The 24,371-nt window shown below is 38.1% G+C and overlaps 1 protein-coding gene across 4 annotated transcripts in view; it reads right to left on the reverse strand.

The window, feature by feature from the left end:
* Positions 1 to 24,371, reverse strand: part of ARB2A (ARB2 cotranscriptional regulator A) — a 257,706-nt gene that overhangs the window by 70,512 nt on the left and 162,823 nt on the right. For all 4 annotated transcript variants that reach the window (XM_084224921.1, XM_084224918.1, XM_084224919.1 and 1 more), the window contains one exon: positions 1,301 to 1,417. In XM_084224921.1, the coding sequence (XP_084081047.1) occupies positions 1,301 to 1,417 (117 nt within the window). The remainder of the gene's footprint in view (positions 1 to 1,300; positions 1,418 to 24,371) is intronic.

The following is a 24,371-nucleotide window of genomic DNA, read 5'->3' on the forward strand; positions in this document are numbered from 1 at the left end:
AAATCATGACATCTATCGGTACTAAAAATAGGCCACCAGTGATACAGGAGAGATAGCTCAAATGAAGAATTACTTTATTTTAACAATTCATTCTTTCAATGACAGCAATTAGCCCTACAGACAGGCAGCGATTAGGTGTATATTTTAATTATTATTCATTTTACCACTAGCCTTACACCTGATTAAAGTAAGAGATATCCAGGTGATATGCTAGACTTAATACCACTCAGCAACATTTCACATATGTAAAATTCTTCTTTCTTATAGGAGATTTTTAATGCTAATGTAAGTTATGACACTCCATCCACTTTTTAGGCCATTAATCATTTAACTTATTCTTTAACATCTACTTTCTGCAAATGAAATTAAAGGTAATGCACTTTTCTTATTCAGACTAAATGCTTAAAGAAAAATGGAGTTGTCAGATTCAAATTACAGGATTTAAAATTTCAGTTTTACTACATAACACATATTTTAAGTTTTGATTTCCCATAAAGAAAATGGGACTTTCTCTGACAGAGCCTGTAGGGGTTACCATATTTTTAACACTTAAGTCAGAGCTGTCAGGCTGCATCCCAGGTGATCCTCTATTCCCATCAGTCACGGCCTATAAAACTTTAAGTTAAAGTCAGGAATAGGCACTGTATACACAAAGTTTCACTAAATCCATGAGAAAAAGTCAAGTATAAAACAAAGTTCAGGATATGACCAGTTGAAATTCACTCCGTGCACCTGTTGTTTTAGTATTCTGCCATGGGAATGCAGAAAACAGAGATGAGCCTGATCTGGTAAGGATGAGACTCATAAACAGTAGTTTAGTTGGTCTTGCTCTAAAATATGATTTTTAAAGTCTGAGCAACCTCATACCTAAGTGTAAGAGCTTCCGAGTCCTACAGGAGTAATTACATATCAAAAAGTGCTGAGAGAAAGGGTATTTTGCCATCTGTGCAAATCATCAAACTGAGTCATGAAGAGCTTAAAGAGGATTTTCCATCATTGCTAGATCAAACCAGCAGCATGGGGTGCACCCAGGACTTTGCTCCACGTATCAGGCACTGCATGGGCTGCCTTGGCATGTCTCTATCGCTGTGCAGCAGGAAGAAACACTGGACCTGGTGCTTAGTGTTTTGACTGCTAACTTGGCAGTTCAGAAATGGCTTTAATCTTGGTTATTTTAGTGGCTGGTATGGATACATGATTTCCACTGTTCCGTATTATGCTGTCTTTGACACCCAGACATGTTTATTCAGCTATATATAGACGTACATACTCAAATTCTTTAAAAAAAAAAAGGCCTTACCTCTCGCATCCACTCTCTAATAGTTTTCCCAACTTCTTGATGCCACACATTGTGAACTGAGTCTGTCAACGCCACAGCAGTTACCCTATTCTTTACTTCTGCCTCTCGTTGAATCATCTGTTAAAAAAAGATTGTATTTAAATTAATTCCTTTTACTGAATAGAGTCTGCTTACCCAGATATAATGATCTTAAATTTAAAAAGAACCAAGAATACAGATTCACAACTTGACTTCACTTGTTTTAAAGTTTATACAATTCCTAACAGGTCCAGAAAAAACAGAAACACCTAATATTTTTGATTAAAAAAAATAAAACTAACTTTTAACTGACTGAACTATTCAGTCCTATTATTTTCCGTGTGGCTTGACAATTCTAGGATTAAAGGTATCATAGTGAAAAAATGGAAGATTCCCTGAGGACACCTTTTACAAGCTTCTCCAAGTTCCTATTTCAGTTCTTCAGGGAAGCTGGTACCTGTGGTTCACTGTAAGATTCTCATGACTATCATCTACTAATTTTCAGTAGATTGCTGTAGTTTTTCTGATGTACAATCTCACTTCGACTTGTATAGGTTTTTTCTTTTTCTATCCAATTTAGCTATCTTGCGTGCTCACCATGGTCCCAAAATTCTTCTCTCTTCTCCCTTATTCATATGCTTACTCAGCTAACACCAAAGCCTCTCAACATTTTTAGGATATTAAAAAGCTGCTGTTGTTGCAAATGACAGTATGACTAACTAATATCAGTTCTAAAACAAATTAAATGATTGCTGCAAATAACACAAATGAACTGACAAAGATGCTGTGGAGTTCAGCACTGCTATGCAAGATAAAAGGTACTGGGAAAGAATAGTTTGATATCAAAGACAGACAAAAAGGTTTTAATCTCCTGACATGAGTGATCCTAATTTGTAATACTGGATCAAAGAAAGCATAGTAAATTATACTTACAAAACCAGCATTTCACAATTGGTGTCATTATCACTGTGTATGCTGCAATAAAGTTAATGTTTTTTTAAGCTTCTTTTTTGTATAAATGTAACACATACCACATTTCTAAAATCAGGTATTCTTTCTTCATGCTCTAGTAACTGCTTATTAGCACACAGGCTGCACCTCTGAACCCACTGTTCCATGTCCTTGCCATAAGAATGACTCCAAAAACCTACCAGAAAAAAAGTTTTTTGAAAGAGACAGTATCTAAAAACAAGACCAGTCAGCTACACACACCTAACTTGCTTTAAGCCCGGTACATTGAATAACTGTTTTAAACACACCTTGTAATATTCCTGTTCCAGGGCTGTGCATTCTAGCACTCATTTGGCTGCACTGTCTTGCACAAAACACTATGATTAAACAGGCAAAGGTGCAAAAATATCACTGTCCTTGAAGCCCACATACCTACCAATTACTCAGAGTTATTACATGCTGGGTGAAGTTTAAAATCATCACCAGCTCAGAGTATTCCAGCATGACTTCCTCCTGAAGGGCTGGTATTCAGAAGCACTTCTAATGACCAGCAAAGATAAAAAATATGCTCTGCTTTGGAAAAGCAGTTTTTTTCTCAAGCTACTGTGTCCCATGTTTCTGTTTTGAAAACTAGCCACCCAGTTCATCTTAGAACATCACCTTTTTCTTCAAATCACAAGAAAATACAAAGGTGCAGTTCCCTTTTTCTTTTCCAGACCTAGCTCAGGTTTGCTATTCTCAGTTTCCCTATGCACATGTAAGAACTGGCAGTCATTGATCACCATTTCTTTCTAATCTTTCTTCATATAGTACATACAGTCTTTGCTTTTCAGATCATGTATGATATATAGGAAATAATATGCAATACCCAACATGCTCCTGGTGCTTGCCATTCAGCTTTGTGGATGCCTGCAGAATCGTATTCTCTTCACAAAGATCAGCAAAGTGACTGAGGCTGACAATGTGATGTTTTTTGATAACTCAGCCACAGTGCTAGGGTTAGGATAAGGTCTCACAGATGCAGAAGCAAAGAGGGATCAAAGGGATTAACTGAGCTTCACGTACAGATTTCTTAACATCCAGCCCAGAAGAAAAAAATTTTGGTAGGCATCCATGCCCTTCTGAGCCAACTTAGAAAGAAATAGACAAAAACAACACATCAAGTGTGGAAAGGATCAAGGGTATAACCATCACTTAAACAAGAAGTCTAACATGTCCATGTTTCAGTGACACAAAAATGTCACAACAGAGAATGTCAAACTGGAGACACTTTTGCTTCTATCAGAGCAGCTCAAGTTTACTGCTACAATGGGACATTCACTGATAATAATAATCAAGGAGAACAGATCCAGGTTAAGCTCAAGCAGCAGACCCTCTTATCAGGGATGATAATTTACCCCGCAAGAAGATACAAGAAGTCTATGCACTTTTGGGCACAGACACTTCAATAGTCAGTAAATGCTTCAGATTCAGTGGAATGATAGCTCACAGTTAGAACATATTCCTCTTTTCTAAAATCAGTTTTGAATTAAGATAAATTTTAAAAATTAAATGAGTGGAACAAAATTGTAAAGGTAAAATAGATTGACTTTAAACAAAAATGTAGTACCCAGCTACCATTCGAATTTGATATAACATGGAAGTTGTACTAGATTCCAAGGGAAGGATACTGTGGGATGCATGATTTGCATTTCCCAGGACTTGTTTTATTCCATGGAGCCCGTAGAGTCTTTGGAGGTGGACATACTAAAACTGACAATATTTAATAGACCACAGCCTACTAAAAATACCAAAATTTAGACATTTTTCTTCAGAATAATGATTGTTTTACTGAAGCAAAGAAAGGCCTAAGAATTTTTTCTAAAGTTCATTTATGGCTTATAATCTTTTTACATCAGTAAATTCCACAGACAAAGTTTCCACAGCCTAGGAATTACTTCATTTCCTGCTTAGTGCCCATTTAAAAACCTTAAACTATTCTTAGCTGACTACATTTTGCAGGACAACTCTCTGTGAATCTCATCACTGGATGGCTCATTCTCCCTTTACACTCCTTCTTCCAATAATTCATTTACAACCAGAAGTAGGCATTTCTCTATTATATGTAAATAGGCTGTCACTGCACCACTCATGATTCTGAGTCCTCTAGACATTCCCAATAAGCTTGTCTCTTTAGGCATTTCCATTTTATCTTTTTTCTTGTTCTCCTTCTTCGTAATCACAGTAAAGTTTGATAACTTATTAACAATATTCCAACACTATATATTTCATTCCCTTAGTATGACAAGTTGTAGACCAGTTCTCCTTGCAACAAGTTAGAAAGCATTCAAACATCCTTTTGAAAATCCTGTTTACCCCAGTGGTTGAAAATGTGTTTCTTCACTTTGGAATGGAAGATCTCAATGATCTAGTTGCAGAAGTATTCAGCTCTAACAGTTACATAAGCAAGAACTTGAAAATCCCCAAAAGTGCATTTCTTATGTTCATACATCATAATTACTCATTTGTTGCTCAATTTAATAAGTATTCTACTGCTAATCTGTAAGCTTATATTACACAGTTGTCATAACATTATAATGTCAAAAGGTTGATACCTGCAGTATCTGTAGTGTGTATAAATAAAACATAGCTTCACACATACAATACATATGCAGTATATTTACTGCCTGCATATATAGTCAGAATAGATGATAAAATAGGCCTTTGGTATATATTTTATAGCATAATAGTCCTGTCAAATGAAAGCATCAGTGTGTTAAAAGAGGACTTAAAGGTCTCAACTTGCCAACCAGAAACCATGAAAAACCATGAAAGTACCAATTAGACTTTAGGTAAATAGGAGTAAATCCTAGAAACACTGAATTCGTTATATCAATTGTAACATTTAAAACAGGTAAAAATCCAAACTTCTGAGAAAAGTTAAAGTAAGTTAAAATATTTATTTATTTTTTAGTTTTTATTTTTGCAGGTTCATACAATCAAATTAAAAAAAACATCACTTCATATTCAGGGAACATTTACTCTTCTGAGTTGTTTGTAATTAGGAATGAAGAAAAATTGATTAAAAAATGAATTAAAAACACATCCAAATTCTAATTGCTCTTGAAGTTTTGAAATAAACTATTCAGCTACTTTCTTTGTCTTCCATAGCAATTTCAGTTGTGGCATGGTGTTACATGGTATGCACTGGGCTTCAATGGGCATGTTGACAACAAGCATTTGACTTGGAGCAATATAATTTTGATGCAAGTCTTCCATTGTGTCCAGTTGCATCATACTGATTGGAGACTCTTAAGACATTTTGGCATCTGCAAGCAGAATTCTTTCCAGAGGATTTAACTGGAAGCCCCTGTCCAAAAGTCCTCACTGGTTTCCAGACTTGGAATGAATTTGCAGTAGAAAGTTTGGTGGATCAAAACAACTTCAGCTGGACACTGCAATATTTGTAAATGCAATGGTAGATAGGAGGAGAGAGGAAATCAGGTGATAGGAATAGTGTGCAAGAGGGCAATTTTTACTTCCTTTTGGAAAGGAACATGGATTCCTTTTTGGTAACTTCATATGCTCTCCTTGTAACTTGCTTGTTACCAGTCTATAGTCAACATCCTCTTCAACCATCATTTCTCTCAGTCTCATACAAACCAATTAACTAGTCTGTCTGCAGCACTTGAGCCTCTCCTCAGTTATGAAAAACTTCTCTTCATTTTCAGAAGTATGTAATTCTGTATTCTGTAGTGCAAGTTTGTTGGTCTGGCATTCCTAAGACCATTCACTGCTTCCTGAACAGAATTCCTGAATTTCTGAAATACTCCCAAATTTCTGCACATCTTAAGATGGAATTAGATTCCCAAGCCCTCATAAAATATTATTCACTAGGCATTAGAATTGCTGGGCAACTATGCTTGAACAGCACAAGGCAAAAATAATAAACAATCAAAATAATAAAACAATCCAAAGTTCTACCAGTTTTCATTTTCAATTAGCAACAGCAATCGTCTTCCGTAAGTGAATTTGCAGATGTCATAAAATCCCTACTTGAAGTAGACAAAGACCCTGATACACATCAGACTTAAACAGCAAAAGAAAATACCTTAAAAGATACAATTAGAGAATGACCATAGTACTTGCTGATACTTTGTCCAAAGATCCACTGGATGTTACATCTACAACTGTGATATTTTTCTACAGCAATAAATCACACTGCAACAGTAGTAATAATGCATGAACATATTAGAACAGATTGCTTAAAAGCATCTGAAGTCTAGGACTTGTCAAAGTTCACAATACAAACCAATTTCTCTTGCAGAACTTCTACTCAAAATTACCACCTTACATTGGGGCTGTAAGTTCATAAAATCAATAATGGGTAGAAAAATATTTTAAAAATAGCTCAAGATTTAAAAGTCATCTCCCTTACACATAACTCAGTAAAAAATCCCAACAACTAAAAAAAACCTGTTCACAGAATTCTGCTGGTATATTTTTGAACAGTGCAAATAGAACTCATGCTTCTCTTGTAGAAAGCCTCAGGCTTCAGCTTTATTAAAACTTTAAACTTCATAATACAATTCTCCTGTTCTCTTGACCCTAGTGTGTCATGACAGGGAGTTTACAAGAGAGAAGTCTTTGAGGACCTGCAATAATGAGGGAAACAACTAACTTCCCAAACAGGCAGTTTAGGTGTGGCAGGGCTTATGGCTAGGATGCTGGTTCACCTCAATTATGAACCTCTCCACAATTTTTATAGCATGAATGAAGTGCAGCTGTTCAACAGAAAGCCCATCACAAAACATAAACTGGTATGGCACCACGGGGATAAAAGTCTTTGAATTGGTCTGCTACATCTTGCCCACAGCAGACCAAACCAAAACAAGCTGGTGGTAGGGACATCCTCCACTCTCTGGAGCACAAAATGTTGGCTTTCTGCAGATAACTTCCTAGCAGGTGAAAAGTGTACATTAGAAAAGAGGGTTTGGTGAAGGTCCTTCCCATTAGAAATTCAACTCATGCAAACAAAACTGAATCCATTTTTCCCTGGACCTCAAGACATTTCAGCAATGAGGGTTGCTCACATATTCACCTTTGCACTGCTGTGAGAACCACAGTGATGTTCAGAAAGGAAGGTTTGGAGCAGATGAGTCTACCCAGAGTCAGCCAGTTGAGTCTCCCTCCTGACAGCTGGAGTCTGCCGTCCCAAGATTGGAGACTCGAACTGGGGAGATCTCATTGGCATGAAAATCAAGTTTTGAAGGGTCAACAGCTTCTACCTATCTCCTATCCAGGTACAGAATGTGAAGCCTGATCAATATAAGTGTTAATATTCCTATGTTGCTGATAGCAGCAGCTAGCTGTTGGATTGCCTCTAACATATGAGATAAAAAGCAGTCTGGTCTTATGAAAGTCTTATGAAACTGACCCCACAAGGGTCAGTTTAAGCTGCCAGAAAATGTCCAAAACTACCACATGCAGTATTTGGCACAACTTATGCTGAGGAGCAACTGATACTCAAGCAAGGTTCTTTAAAGATAGTTTGCGTATGTGCACTGCAAGTACATGAGCACAGGAAAATCATAGTTGCAAAATCACATAGTTTACTAAACCATTTCATTTTGTATTCACAGTTCATTTGGAATTGGATAGTGCAAGATGGTGTGAACATGTGATCACACCAAGCCTCCAGCACAGCACATCCTTTGTTGCTCTGGCTTTACCATGTGTCTGTGTAAGCAGCATCCTTTTAATAAGGATGCAGGAGGTTTTCTGGAGGCTGCATCAGCTCTCCAAATGACATGAACTCAGCCAGCAAGACCAGTCCTCTGTTGGCATAGCTATACAAACCCTGTCCTGGAGATTTTGTTAACAAAGTTATCTTGGCTGTGATGGTAATGAATTTTTCCAGTCTTTTCCAGTAAAACCTTATTGGCACCAGGTCATAGCTTTGTTTTCTCTTGGTTTATCTGGATTTCTGAAGCAGTGGACAGCTATTTGAGTGCCATGCCTAGATAGAAATTAAATATTAAAGTAAAAAAAAAACAACTTACCATTAAAGAAATTAAATTTAAATAGAATATAAAATAAATAAAATCAAAAGCAAACCTGATCACAACAAAATAAAGCCAAAATAACAGTTAAATGCTAAGAGGAGCCACCTAGATCCATGAACAAAAGCTTGAAGTGCTGTAGTAACAAGAAAGGTCAAGGACTACAAAGACTAGGAAACAGAGATGTCTCTGCTTGAAATTTGAAGTGTCCTCAGCCTCCTACCCTAGACTTGCTATCCTGGCTCAGCTTTCACAACGACTTTCACAGTCCCAGGCAGCTCTGGGCATGGTCAAATCACAATTTGAACATCATTTTGAACATCTCCTTGTAGAAATGTAGGTTGGGTGTCAGATTTTCAGCCTGATCTTGCAGCCATTGCAGACAGTTGAAGCATTTAAGAGCAGCAGTGCACAGCTGACACCCAGCAGTGTAGCCCAGCTGGCATTTTATCTGAGGTGCCCCATCAAAGCATGGCACCAAATGCTTCCTTAGACCTATCAGCGAGCAAATAATTTTCAAACTCCAGCAGCTTTTTTGCTACTGAGAGAAGAACCAGGGAGCTTACAAGAGAAAAGTCTTTGAGGACTTTTCAGTCTCAGGGACGAGCATGGTCTCGGGATGCAGATGACTGAGTTACAATGACTCCTTCAGCTGCCACATGCCAGACTCTCTGCAGTAGCTCACAGCTTGCATGCGGTCCACTGAAGGGTGGCAGCAGACAGAAGCTGGACTGCTGATGTTGCTATCAACCTCAGCCTTCTGTTCCACCCCTCTGAGGGATGTGACCTCCCCAGTCCAGCTCCAAACTGCCACTGTTTTCAGCCCCAAGGCTTCAGTCCTGGTCAATGTCTTGGCGATAGTTACTTTGGCTGATTTCAGACCAATCAGGCAGCAGGGCTGGAGACAAATGAATCCTTTGCACATAGGAAAAAAGTTCTTCCTAAGGTACTTCTTTGAGCTCAACATCTTCTAAATTACAATGAAACAGCTCTGCTCTATCTAAAAACCCAATACACATATAAAATGGATGAATAAAACTAGTTGTTTACGCTTAGCCTGTCTTGTTGGGCTCCTCTTTTTCATTATGAGGGGGAAAACATCTAAAAGCCCTGAGCCAGAATAAGTAGGTTCTTGTAATTTTTCTTACTCAGATAAATTTAAATAGAATACAGTGATCTTAAATATTTGAGATGACATATTAGTTGAAGTAAATTGCTCCTGAAAATCAGTGTGTAACACAACTAATAATAAACAAGGCTTGAAAATGAAATGATATAAGGACTTGGAGTTTTGTTTTGGTATTATACCATTACAAAGGTAATGGTTCATATCTAATGAAAAACATAGCCTGGAGTAAGTTATGGAGGTAATTTTCTCATGTTTCAATAAATGTGTGTAAATCCAGAACTCAGTGTAAAAGTGAACAATCATATTAGTGAAATGAATGTGAAACAATCAAGTAAATAACTGTTTTTACATGTTAAGCATCAAATACAGGGGGAAATGGCATTTCTTCTTCATTGCCTCTGTTTGACTGGTACATGGAAAGCAGTTTTATGCAAATCTCATGCTGGTGCATTTTTCAAGGAAAGAATCTAGTTCCTTTTATTTAATTTTATACTAGACAAAGAATTGCACTGTCGAATGGCGAATCCTCCACCAATTTCTAGATGTTGGCTGTGTCTGAAAAAGGACTGGTCATTTATTTAGGAAATTGCTCTGGTTTTATCATACATGCACACAAACATATCAACCTATATATTAACTTTTAAAAGGAAACCAGGCTTGAAAAAAACAAAAAACAAACAGGAGATGAGAAAAACTGAGTGTTAAGCTCAGCACCTCACAGATGGACATGAAGTCTGACATCCTTGTTATTTAAACATAGCTGGATTTCCACTTCAGCCAGAGGATAACACAACATTCACTCTTCCTGTCCTTTGAAGACTCAGTTTCGACTCTTATAACTTCTGAGTAACTTCAGAAAAGAAAAGTATCTCCACAGGCAATGTCTCTGAAGCAAGAAGGTATGTAAACTGAAACTTCTGAGGTCACACTAACTTCTGGAGGCAACTCTCCTTGTGATTAGGGAAAGAAAAATTGTGCTTTGTTACTGCAGGCAGCCAAAAGAGAAGAGGAGGAGTTTCCCTTTTCTTTCCCACTAAAATGCTGCTACTGCTTACATTCTCCTTCACCAAAAAATTATTTGCCTGTGTGGCGTAAACCCAAATTACACAAAGCAGATCACAATACCATAGAATCATAGAATGGTTTGGGTTGGAAGAGACCTTCTACATCATCTAGTTTCAACCCCAATATATGACTGACATCTTCAAAGTCTGATAAAAGAGTAAAGCAGGAGAAATAACGGATTTTTTAAAATCGGCCCTCTTTATCAGGCATTGGACATGCCATCAGATATCCAACAAGGTTTTCCAGCTATTAATGAGATGGGAGAGTAGCAGTAAGGCTAACAAGTCTCCTTGGAGAGACTTCATATACTGAAGGGCTTTGTGAAGCAAAGGATGTATAACTATATAAAATACAGTTTTACATAATGTAAAAAAACCCAACCAAATAACAAAGAAATTAATTCAGAAAAAGATCTCCCAATTTAGAGTACAGAAAAGACTCATAATTAAATGTCTGGTCCATGTCCTGTGCCAGAAGCCACCAGGCACAGCTTTACTGGCAAAGAAAGCTCAGACTCTGCATCCTTCAACATGGGCATGGACATGGGGCATGGATCTGCTCTCCATCACATCTGGAGAAACACAGCACTGCAGCAACATACAACTTCCACCTCAGCAACCTTAGAGATAGAAACATGGTGGGTGTCTTAGATGCTGTCTCGCTGCCATGAAGTATATCTGTGTTCCTCCTCCTGGCCTGCTCAGTGATGCTGCATGAACCTGGTCATCAGCTTGCCCACATAATTTACTTCTGAGGAATGCTCCAGGAGACTGATGTGTACTATGCTCTGCATTGCCCCCAGCAAAAGCCTGCTCATTAAACACCACAAATCACCTTCCAGTACTGATGACATCACTCAGAGAAGTGATGCCAGGCAGAGATGAGGCAAGAAAAGAAAAACAAGTGCCACTTCTAAACATAATGCATGCTTGTCCCTAAATGTGAGGATAATGGATGCTGCACAAAAGCACCTATTCCCAGCTGCCCAATGAGTAGGAAGGTACTCATTTATCACACACACTCCTTCTTTGGTGAAATAACCTAAACTCTTCTATTCACAAGCCTCAAAGAGGGACTGGGTTGTTAAGAATGATGCATGCTTACTTTCAAAGTTGTTAGGAAGAGGAAAATTATTCCTGAAAATTTTGTATTGGACTCTGCCTCTGGTGGTTGCACTCAGGTTACCAGACTCAGACTTTCCTGGAGGTATCAGCCAGGCCACACTGTTGGCTCCTGAAACCAGGCTACACCAGTAGGCAAGCTGGAATGGTTTGGAGAGCACTGGGCAACCCTCCCCTCTCAATGCAGGAGGAGCCAGCAGGCAGAGCTGCAAGAGTAAATGTCTGATCCACTAGGTACAACCTGAAGAAATGGCAGCCTTTGTCCTTTGACCACAAGAGCTCATCAGGGGTGCCGCAGGACCATGAAGATTAGCCACCCCTGCACTGAAGCAAAATGTCTGCTGAGCTTTCTGTACACACTCTACAGTTTCTGGCCAGTATACTCTGAAAAAGGCTTGCTGTGGCTTTAATTACTTGCCCATCCTTGTAAGCTAAAGGCTCATAATCTTCAACCTAAGAAGTCCCACTTCAAAAAAAGATTTCAGAGAGATCATGGAAAGCAAAATATACTTAGTGAAATCGGCATATTCAGGCTATCATCAACAAAAATTTAAAATGTTTAAATCATGGGATAAGGTAGAAAGTCAGTCTCTCTTTCCTACAGCATTTCCTGTCTCCTTTTTATTATGCATCCACCAAATGATAACCTCCTTGGCAAAGAATCACCATTTTCTTTTTGTTTGGTCCTGAACACACAGTTGGAAATTTCGGCATCTAGCACACAGAGAAGCATTCCTGGATGCTCTTTGCCTAATTTTACAGTAAGTTAAATAGAATATACAAAATAGCCATTTAGTTAGATCAAAGGCAGCTGGAGCCACCCCGGTGTTTATTTCCAAACCATTACACATCACTAGCAAGATACTCCCCATGACCCTCTGAGATCATAAAGTTCATAAACATTAAACCAGAGAACAACTGCAAGCTGTATTTCTGCTCCTTTTCCTTCAAAGTCCTCTTCAGTGAAGAAAGACACCAGGATAAATTTGCATTTCTTTAATTCATTACCAGCACCACCACCTTAGCTTATGCAGGCAGACTGGGGTCTGATGAGCCATATGGCTTATCACACAATTGGTTGAAAGTCAGCATGTAACTGGACCATGACACCAAATACAGTTCACAGCTCCCACCTCTGGGAGCTTCAATTTCCATGTCTCTCCTCTTAGATGACATCACACTCATATCTCTAGTACTTAGTAAGTCCATTCATCAGATACAGCAACTTGAAGGCTTCTGCATGCTTTGGGAGGGGTTGTGCCAATGGCGCGAGTCAGCTCTTAACTTTGGAAACACATACAGTGCCAAATCACATCCAGTATATAAGCATGCACTTATGGCTTATAAATGTCCTTTTAAACTTCACAAGAAGCATCATTACACTAGGAAAAATGCTTTGCTGGGAGATTTTCTCAGTTTAACCAAATTATTTTCTAAACTAATGATTAAATTCACAACCACCTTCAAATATAGGCAAACTTTGCTGAACCATGATGGGTCTGCCCACTTCTAACATACATTGACATAACCACCAGAAGAAGGCCAGCCTTCCCTGGGGAAAAGGAGTAAAGGTGTGCTGCCAGTGTTTTCAGAATATTTCCCTCCTCATGACCCTGCCTTCGTGTGAACTTCTGAAATGAATGGCTTTGGCTTACAAACCTATGCTCCTGGACCAAACAGCTCTGTGAAGCTGGCAAGCTTTTTTGCCCATACCTCTTGTACTGCTAAACTTAGATCTCACTCCCCCTCCTCCCCTCTGGCAAATGGGGCCAGAGATGGAGGTGCAATTAAGCTTGCAACACTATGAGCAGACCATGAAACACCCCAGTGCTATGACATGGAGACACACTGCTCCTGCAATAGCTGGGACAGCCTATGCTTTCCAGTGGGATACCACACCAGTTGCTCCGAGTCCATAGACCTCTGAGACATCTGATACCAATGTATTATTAGGAGAGCATGTTGTGGTTTGGATCATAAATACGTTGCCTGGGATTTTCTTTTCCAGCAATTGCTGCAGTTTCCAGAGGGGATGACATTGCATCACAGGCCAGCTAACTTGGCAGATGAAAGCCAAGTGTGAATATAGTGGCAGTAAATTCCCACCCAAGCCATTCTTGCAAAACATGAGTATGACCATGTGTTGTGGTACACAGATTTTATCAGCACTCTTCTGGCTTAGGTTTTCAATGTGAAACTACAAGTTAGGCAGATCACTCCCAACATCTGAGAATGTGTTCTTGGGAGAACAAAGACCTGTTCTGGCCCTGTGCTAAATATGCATTTCACTTGCTGGTACCCATCAAGCTCTGCTCAGCAGGCATATATATTTTATTTTTCCAGGTTGAGGTGTTACAAGCAAACTCTGAAGTTTATGCGAGTAATGAGAGGCTGATGTGATTAATATGATTCAGTGAGACTTATATTAATGAAATATCATTTAGGTTTGATGAAATACCTTGTTCACTGCAAAAAAATCTACTGCAAAAATCTACTGCAAAAATCTACTGCAGCGTACATGTGGCATGCCTGCTGTCTCAAAAGAAATACTTTGGCTGGTTTTAATGAAAAAGTCATACTTTCATAATGGGTTGTGTGCATCCCTATGGACATAAACATACCTCTAAACTGTCACAGTGATTTCCACAGGAATGTACATCTAGCAGAGAGTCCTCACTTCAGGTTCATATATTCATGAACCAGAAATAACATCCCCTTTATAGCAAATGTCCTCTAGCATTCCTCTTCCTTAAGGAAAATAGCACTTCAAAATGCTGACAAGAGCCAAGTATGTAAGTCCATTGTTTAACTACCAGAAAGTACGGGGCAACACTAGAAAACATACACTTGCAAGGACTTATTTTCAGATACTACCAAGATTTCTGGTTTCCCTTGTTTTCAATTCATAAAGTTATTCCAACATTTATCTGAGACCACAGCGGTCTAAGTCACACAAAGCATGAGAACCCACTGAAGCTGCAGTCTCACAGCATTATTGCAACACTAAAACCACCAATAAAAATGTTTTCACACTCCCTCTGTCAAAACCAGTTTTACTATAATAAGTATGTTTCCTCTAAGCTGAACAAATTTAGTAATTTTCTTTTATTTCTTCTTTTTTCAATTATGGTTTTATCTATTCTAGTCTAATATGAAAGTAGACTGGAATGACACCATGTGGCTCAAATTAAGACACATCAGTCCAATTCTTAAGTAAACTGGTAACAACTTCTTACAAATCAATGCTAGTGGGAAGTGATGATGGCAGCTGTAGCCCACAGCAGCTGTTACAGTGCAAATTCAGCTGCACTGCTCCACTAACTTATTAAAATTATTCTGAAAAATAAACCCACCAAACCCTTCAATGCATGAGCAGATCATTTATTCCTACTTAAAGGGTTTGAGTTGAAACTCCCAAAGCAATGGCTAGGAGTGATTTTCACCAAGCATTGCATATAGATCATTCATGAATTGCACAAAGGCTACTGAAAAGCCATCAGATGGGAACAGCTTTTGGTCACTACTAAACAGGGGGCAGATTTGAACCAGTGACCTAGAAGTGAAAGACTTTGTAATCTGATTACCAATCCCTTGAGCCATCCCATCCCTCCCCTTTTCTTTTTAACTGATAAGAGAAAAGGAGTCTTATTACCTAAGCAACTTTTGTAGCCTGTTAGCAATGCAAAAGCTTTCATTTAGTTCTTGAAAAGGAAAGTCTCATGGGCACGCTTATTAGCCCATCTCAAGCACAAGCTCTGTGTTATTTTTCCTTATTAATTTCAAAATAAATGTAGTGGTATAAAAGCATAGCACCATGCTTTTTTTGATAATGATTTATAGTAAAGTTCTTGCTGATTAAAATAGGTGCTGATTAGAGGTTTTTACACAGCTGTGGAGTCAACAGATCCCTTACTAGCAATGGAAGAGATAACATGCTCCTTTTGTCAGCAAATACTCTACAGAATACAAAAACATTACTGAAGTACGGTGCATATAAGCATCTAAATCATTTGTTTCTCATACATAAATCATACAACCACGAAGATGTGCTTTCTCACTCAGAAACAGGAAGGTTTGGTACATTCTATAGTTTGATTGTCAAACAGTATTTTAATGAACAAACAGGATCTTCCAAGTACGCCAAGACCCATTTGTATCACCTTCAGGACATGGTGAAGCTATTGTTTCTCCTTTTCTTCCTTGGTTCTTTTCTCAAGACCCTCAAGAAGAAATCTGCGAGACCTTTTCTGCCAGATTCCTACCTCTTTTTTTTTTTTTCAGACACTGTGGCCTGCACATTACCGATGCTTCTTTGGTTGGAGGTAATAAACAATTAGCTACACCACAGTGGTGTGGTGTTCGTGTTTTTCTTCGCTGTACAACACTCAGCTAATGTCTCAAAAATTAATGCAAGTATATCAGGATTTGAAATTAACTTTTCATAGCCATAAGCAAAATCCTTCTAGGACTGGGAAAATCCTATTATAGCAATTCTGGCATCTCGCTGCTTATAGACCATTAGTAAGCACAAAGTAAGATTTCAAATTACCATTTTGTGAATGCAAAAAGAGATGCTCTCTTGTTGATTAAACATCTTTTTTATTTCTTTTTGCTTATGAACTGATAAAGCAAAACTAGGTGATGCTCACTCTTCTTAAATGATGGATGTATTACTAAACATGTCCAAGACGTGACCATACAGAAATAATTAGGAAACCTGTGTATTTATAATAAACATGCTACACCGTCCTCTGAAATCATGCAGTAACTACCAGGAGGATTTTCCAGAAATGCATATACTCATCTCACTGTCTACAAAGAGATTACTCAGAACTAGAGTGGTTCAAAATCACCTTAGCATTTGCAAGCAATTACACAGGACTAAAATACAATACTTAAAATTCAGTCTGCACAAAACACAACCTATTATTATATTATTATGCTTTTTAATGGCAATGAGCTCTGGCTAGAACAATATTTTAGAAGTTTATTAAAAATGACTTATCCTTTTAAAGACCATCATTATGTTTTAAACATATTAAATCTAGCCCTTTTATGTGGAAAAAACCTTTGGTTACACTAAGCAGCCATCATCTTGACTAAAAGGTCATTTCCAGCGATCAGGCAATCCAGCTGTTAGCTTCCACACATTTATTAATACTTAGTGTTGGAAAATTTGCACACTCATTGAAAGTCAACAACACTTAACTAGAAAGAAACGTTCAGGCTAAACACCAGGGAGACAAAGCAAAAAAAAAAGATTTCATGTAGGGCCCGATCCCAAATCACTGCTTAGCAATGAACAACGCTTTAAACCACAGGACTAAATTTCTTGAACTTGAGTGTTGGAATTTCACTGGAAAGAAAATTTCCCTACCTGGCCAGCCCACAGCACTCCTTACGATGCTCGGCCAATTGCAGAGGACAAGGGCAAGCTAACAGCGTCATTGAGCTTGGTTGTTACTGTTTTGACATCTAAATTTCTGATGCTTCTGAAATGGTGCCTGATTTTATTAACCTGATTAATCTGATCATTCAACTTCTTTCATAATTTCCATCCAAACCAAATGAACCCATAAATGGAAGAAACATTTGAACTTGGAGCAGCAATTCAGAAGATTTAGTATTCTGTAGCTGAGAAACATTTTTCCAAGGGTAATGTAAATGGTACATGTTTTACATATACCAAAGATGGACTCTTTAAATTTCCTGTTCTTGTCTTCTGCTTATCTTTCTCTTGACCTTTGCTGAAAAAAATCACCCTAAGTCGTCAAGGCTCTCCCTAACACATTCCTAACACTGCATCACACTTGCTGGCTGGAAGCACAGCTGGCAAGGGATCTAAACCCCATCGCTGGGCAAACTCAGCCCCCTGGCTTTGCCAAGAATAACATTTCAAGTTCGGGTATCTTTTATAAAATTGTTACTGTATGGGACAATTGATCCTGCATTTATTTGCAAGTGCTGATGACTCCATCCATGATATTAACACAAGGCTAAAAGCAAAACAACAACGAATTAAACAGCCCAGACTTACTTAATAAGAATTCATTTGTTAATTAAAGTAATATCATGGAATTCAGCCTAATTCTGCTCGCTGTCCCAGAAGGGAGCTGCAACCGAGGACAAGCAGTGCCCTCTAGTGTCACCGACTGCCGAGACCCCCCTCCCCCGCTTCCCCCACGCAGCATCGCGGGGACTGCCTGCAGGAGAGGCAGCATCACCCACCCCTGCGCACGCCACGCCGGTGCGCGCTGCGAGCGGCTGCAGGACCGCGCACCGGGATGCCGCTGCAACGCGCCCCGCACTTCTGCACAGCGGAACGCGTGCATTCACCAGCGCATTTACTTATTATTCTGTTCCCATGTATGCATGCACACGTATGCATGCACACAGGCACACAGACCGAGCCTGACATGTTCAAGCATCTTTAAAGCTGCAGTCAGCTCAGGAAAAAAAAAAAAAAAAGAAGATGTTTCAGTGTAAAGTATCAGGCCATGCATGAAAATGGGTGTTAAAAAGCTCGGCAGAATCACTCCTGTGAAGATGTATAACAGGAACTGCTGAATACACAATACGGACAGCACGGGCTGAATGGCTAAACTGGAGTGGCCAGAACACAGCCATAAGGCTTTGAATCCATCAGAAAATAAAATTAAATGTGTAATGAGTGTTTTGACATCTTATCCCCTTTTTTTGTTAATTGAAGGTTAAAACTATTTAGACTTTTTTTTGGTTCAGTATCAACAATTTTGTAAGATAACTTCTATGCCTTCTAATAAATCACCTCAAACTTTACTGTTTGGATATAAAAATAGTCTCCTAGCACTCTCAAAAATTTCTCTCTGATGGGAAAATTCTACAAAACCTCAGTAAGAGTTCTATTTAAGCTGAAATTACAACAGAGTCAATGTTTGGTTTGTTTAATTTTTCATTTTACTCCATAAACATTTGACAAAGAGAGAAAGCTATCTGTTCATTTTGTGAATGACAGTATGCATCATATGTTCATTAGTATTCTCATCATCCATAAAGCATAGGCAATAAAATAAGGAAACAGAGACAAAAGGTTTAAAAGAATAATAAAGGACACCACCAGTTACAGGCACATAGAAAAAGCCTAAAACATCTAAAAAGATCTGTATGAAGTGTCAAATAAGCCAGTCTTCTAATAGTATAAAAAAAAAATTTAAAAATTGCAGCCAGTTTGCATAAGAAGTGCAAGTGACTATTTATAAATATATTCAGATCACAAGATGTTTGTACTATTTTCCCACCTAAAGTATTGATAGACATTTATTCCAAACCTTGCATTGTAGAAAGCAATGAACATAATTAGGCTTTTACAAAAAGGTTACAACACACATTATAAATTGATTCCTGTTTGATTTGAACGCAGCAAATATGTATTAGTTCAAGAGACGAATGCTTGGAAACACAAGGTTCAGAACGACAGCGCGTGCATCTTTAGATACCTTAAAAGACCATTAGGGCAGAATTGCCATTAAACCACTATTGTGTAAGATTCATCAAAATCTCTAAATGCAATATAAACATTTAGGCTTAACACCAAAATTTGGAAGGTTTTGCTTGGAAGATTTTAGCAGTAATCTAGCACTCTGAAAAAGCTAGCAATAGCAACTAAAATAATTAAACAGCATTTTACAGCAGATGCTGCAGCTATGCCTTTAATCAATAAATATTTTTGTGCTACCACCTGGCAAGCCCATCCGAAACCCCAGCATGGTTCACCTCAGCACAAAACAGTTTGGGAGGCAGAAGGCAAAAGCAACACTAGATATTACAGATGTTAAAAAAGAATTATTTTCCTGCTGCACACAAAGATGCTAACAGCTATTTTAAGGAACAGAAGAAAAGACAAAGTTGCCTGCCATAGCATGCTTCATCCCTCATGCCTGAGGATGCCAACCTACTGCAGAAAATGTGATAGGAGGTTACACTTTAGGCTGGCCAGCAGAAGCTAATTTTGCAGAAGAAAGCAGTTGCTATTTACTCAGAGCTCAAGCCATGTGCAGCTCGCTTGAGGACAGGGAGCACACGCACAAGGCGCAGCACCACACAGGCATCTGTGTGGCATGAATGACACCAGCAGAAGAAAAGAGGAACCTGAAGACTGACATCTCCTCAGTATTACTCATTATCTTTGCACTGCAAGGAGGGTTACAATCAAAATGGAGGCTTTTTTGGGATCTTGGCACTTCTGCCGTTTGCAGCAGGTGGCTGGGCTGCACTGGCTTTGCAGAAGAAGGAGGAAAGGGATGGATGCAGGCTGCTGTGTGAGAGCAGGCACCAAGTGTTTGCTGCTGACAGGCTGGAAAAGTTTCACTTGGGATACATCTGGGTGGAAGAGGAGTAATTGAAGGGGAGTGTGTCGATATGTGAGAGGTCAGGGTGAAGCAGGGAAGGACTGAAACACACCTCTTGTATTACCAGTATCAATAGGTCTTTGATGCTATAGAAAATTACTAAAACTTATTACGAATTTTATACCCATTCTATGTACATACAATATGTAATCCTGTGTGGAGCTGGATGAGATGTATGCAGGGAGATGATATAACAGCACACTGTGGCATGTATGAATTTGGCTTACTGAATGCAGGCAGATGCTTTTCCTTGCAGGATGTGTCTCCTGAACTACCTGATTCTGAAATATTTGTTTAAGCTGCAAAAAGGTGTCTTAGTCTGTATGAAAAAGAAACAGAAGCTACAAAGATTTTTAAAATTAAAAGTAAGATACCTGAAGGAGTGTGCATTATATAACTATATTTAATTTTGCACAGTTACAAACTATAGATTTGCTATCCCTTTCCACAATTCAAGTGAATCTACCAAATATAGTGGTATTGAAATTTCAAATTTATTTTTTTTTCTGCAGCACTTGCTTCACAATTAGAGTTAAAACTTAGATTTTACTTAGAAGAATACTGCAAAATATAAAAAGGTATTAAGTACAAATAAAAGAAGTGCAATTGAAAGCAATGCCAATAAAAAAAATTGCTGTTTTCCATGCAATTTGATAAAAATAAGTTTTGCCCAGCCAAAAAAAGAATTTAGCCTTTATTTAAATAGGACAATTGCTTTGGGAGTTTTTCCCTGGGAAAAAAAAGGTGTTAGGAAGCAACATAGGAGTCTGTAGAGCAGGATGGTTCTAATTGTTTTGCCTTCATTACGCACTATCGTTACTAACACCAACACCCATTACCCTTTCAGCAACAAGGAGGGCTAAAACTGCAACCCCCACTAAATCTGGTGGTAAGCAGTCTGTATCATGCTCAAAGCAGCCTCTCCTCAAAATAAGAATGTGAAGAAAATTAGCATTTCTGGAGTGAAACAGGGAGGCTCTATCAATTCTCTCCTCTGACTGCTGCACCAGATTACAAGTGTTGGAGTTCTTGATCAAATCTTTGTTGTTTAAACACCTCGTTTTACCTCAAAAAATTCAGCATAAATAAAGTTCAGTGACTTTTATAAAATGCACTTAAGAGTATCTCATGAGTGATGGAAGTGTGCCAGTTAGATCATCAAGGAGTTTTGAATGAAGGGGAGATACCACATATGTATCATTTATTGTAGGTAGGAATGAAGCAACAGAAAACATTCTTAACTGGTACATGGTATCTGTCACATTAGCAATACCTGGACTTTGAAAACGTCTCTCTAGCAAAACAGCACATAACTACCTCTTAACTTTCAGTAATTGTAAAATGAAAATGTCTCAGTGGCACGGGAGAGAAATGACAATTCAAACATCCTCTGTAATTTTTCCAGTCTCTAAATATCACAATTTTACAAACTAAAAAAACCCAAAAACAAACCAAGCCAAACCCACAGACTTTGAAATTACCACAGACTCTGAAATTTCATTCTTTATCAGCTTGGCATCAGAATTGTCACTTTTTATTCTGGAAAACAGGAAAACTTTAAAATATCCATTTTTACATTGTGCTGTTCTATTTCACTCAGACTGAGTAGAAAGACTTGCTTGCATTCCTGATGCCCACCAATCAAGCAAGTATTAAAACTCATTCAAACACTTAAACACTTATTTCAACATCTCTAGGTCATCATCGGGGGCTGCAAATATCTACAACATCCATGGTGGGTATCTAAAAGTCTAGAAGTATCTACATATCTCTTCATCACGTTTTTCTAAGGCATCCACTGTTTAACAGCACAATGCATGCTATGGATACCTTTTTTCCTAGAGACTATTTCTGCATGAAATAAGAGATTAGATTTATTTTCTTTATTTTAATTTAATTATAAACAGTCATGTCCCAGTCTTTCATTTTCAAAACTGAAACTGCTTGCAAAAGGTTTCTTCTGCTACCAGAATTTTTTTTAGGTTTTGGTGCCCTGCACAGTTCACACACAAAAACAAGTACAGCGTTTTCCTACAACTGAATAACATAGATAATGGGCTGCTATGAGACACTCAGACTCTTCTTTTATTTTAGAATTAAAATCAAGCTCCACTCCCCATTTAAAAGATCAGTCCATATTTAGCCCATGCCCATTTTCTACCTTCATTAACTCAAATATCAGCAAAAGGGAGTTTAGAAAAATGAAAGGTGTTGCAGATGCAAAATACATGCACAATGCAGACACACAAAATATACAATGCTTGTAAAGGACATCATTATTTATAACAAAATATGTATCAGTATAAATACCCACAGATACAATTTATGTACTGAAACAAATTAGATTAGATTTCCAGTTAGGATCCTACTTCTTTTATCCCCGCAGTTTTTTTGAAATCTGTATTTGTATGTTCATCCTCTATGCTATGGAAAGCTCAAAATTCATCATTGATGCAAAAATCAAAAAAGATCCTTGTTCCAACAGGTCAACATATTCTTTTGTGATTTTAATAATGGCTTGTCCTACTACATTTATTATTCATATAAAATAAGGACAGACAATTTTTAGGTATTATATAGCTTTCTTCTGGAATATTAGCTTTGTGGCTTTGAGAGACCATTTTCTAAAGATCCTAATAGTCAAATGACATCTTGGGAAATGTTACATTTTCACCACATTTGCATGATAATGAAGATGAAATTTCATATATGCTACTTGAATTATACTTATTTGAGTTTTGTTTTACCAAATGACCAAAGGAGTTCCCTAGGCCAGAATATCACAAAGCAACAGGAAACATTCTTGCTTCAGTGAAAGACATGGAACTATTATTCAAGTAATAAAAAAATAAAAAGCCTGCATAGTTTATGCTACTGCATTAACATGACCTCAACTATGTATCTCTGAATATTTATTTATTTCCAAGAAAATTCTACAAAATCCACAAAAATATCCATAGGAATTTTTTCTAAAAGTAATCAAGAAACTCACTGTGATGCTCTTTGTTCTGGTCCTCTATAGGAGAGAAACTGTTTCATAGGATTTTGTTTTTCACTGATATGCATCATGTGCTTGGTAAAGTTCATATGTCAGCTTATTCATTAGCTATGAGCCACTCTTGAGTATAGCCACTTAAGAACTCTGCTGCTTAAACTGGGTTGGAAAGACAGTCCCTAACACACCATGCTGGCAGCCCAAGGACTCTGTAGGGAAGTATTTGTCCTCTCTGATCAGTCATTGGTCTGCCCAGCAATTTACCTGCACGATCCATTTTGGAGTATGCCTCTAGAAAACCAAAATCCAAACACAGTTTTATGCTGAAGGTGCCATTTTATAACTATTTTTCTAACACTGAAGAAAACTAGTACAAATCATACAACTGACAATAATTATCTAAGCTAAGACACCAGTACACATATTCTTAGATTAATTCTCCTGTTATAACTGTGAACTCTTTGAAGACAGAGTAGTTTTGATTTTTGCTGGAAGCTATAGGCATTATTTTAAAGGAATAAGCATGGAATAATTGGTGTAAATGTAATATAGCTTTTCAGTACATTCTGGTCTATGCTTCACTATAAATGCAGAAACACATTCAAATTAAGTGGGAGAAAAAAAGCCCCAACCAAACCCCACAAAGCAAGTTATCCTGGAAAAGGAAAAAGAAGGAAAGGATACTCAGAAGAACATCTGAATAAAATTGCGACATCTGCAGTAGAGTTTTCCCTAGAATGTTTGAGATTAACTCAGTGTAACACTGCCTTCCAAGAAAAGACAGGGTGATCAATGCAGGAGCACATCAGGCTCCCTTGGACAGGCCAATCAATGCAAGAAAGAACCTTGCCCAGGGCCTTATGCAAATAGAAGCACGTCCTGCAATCCAGGGAGGGAACATGCGCAATAGATCAATGGCATCTGAAAAACCTTACAGCTATATCAGCCTCAGACAGTAAATATATAATGATGAATCCCTCACGTTCAGCTGTGAACTCTTTAAACTAGGTTATCTTCAACAGCTGGTTTAAAAAAAAAAAGTCTGCTGGCTGTAGACTGCAATGGTGGCAAGGTGAAATAAGATTACTGAGGGTTAAATTAACAATGCCTTTTTTTTAAAGGATGAGATAATATAATTGCTGTTCTTTAACACCTTGTAAAACACCAGCAGTTACGTGCCCACAGGGGTAGGGACTGAGAGGGGGATGGCGGGGTTATTTTGAATTTTTTTAAGATATATTACTCCTGTCAGATGTCTCAAGCCGCTCTAAGACAAAATATAACACAGACACTGACAAGCAAATAAATGCCTCAGCTTAATCGAAGTAAAAACCTCATGCCCTTTCTATCCTAATACTGCATGA

This window comes from Fringilla coelebs, assembly GCF_963513975.1.
Source record: "Fringilla coelebs genome assembly, chromosome: Z".
Taxonomy (NCBI): Eukaryota; Metazoa; Chordata; class Aves; order Passeriformes; family Fringillidae; genus Fringilla; species Fringilla coelebs.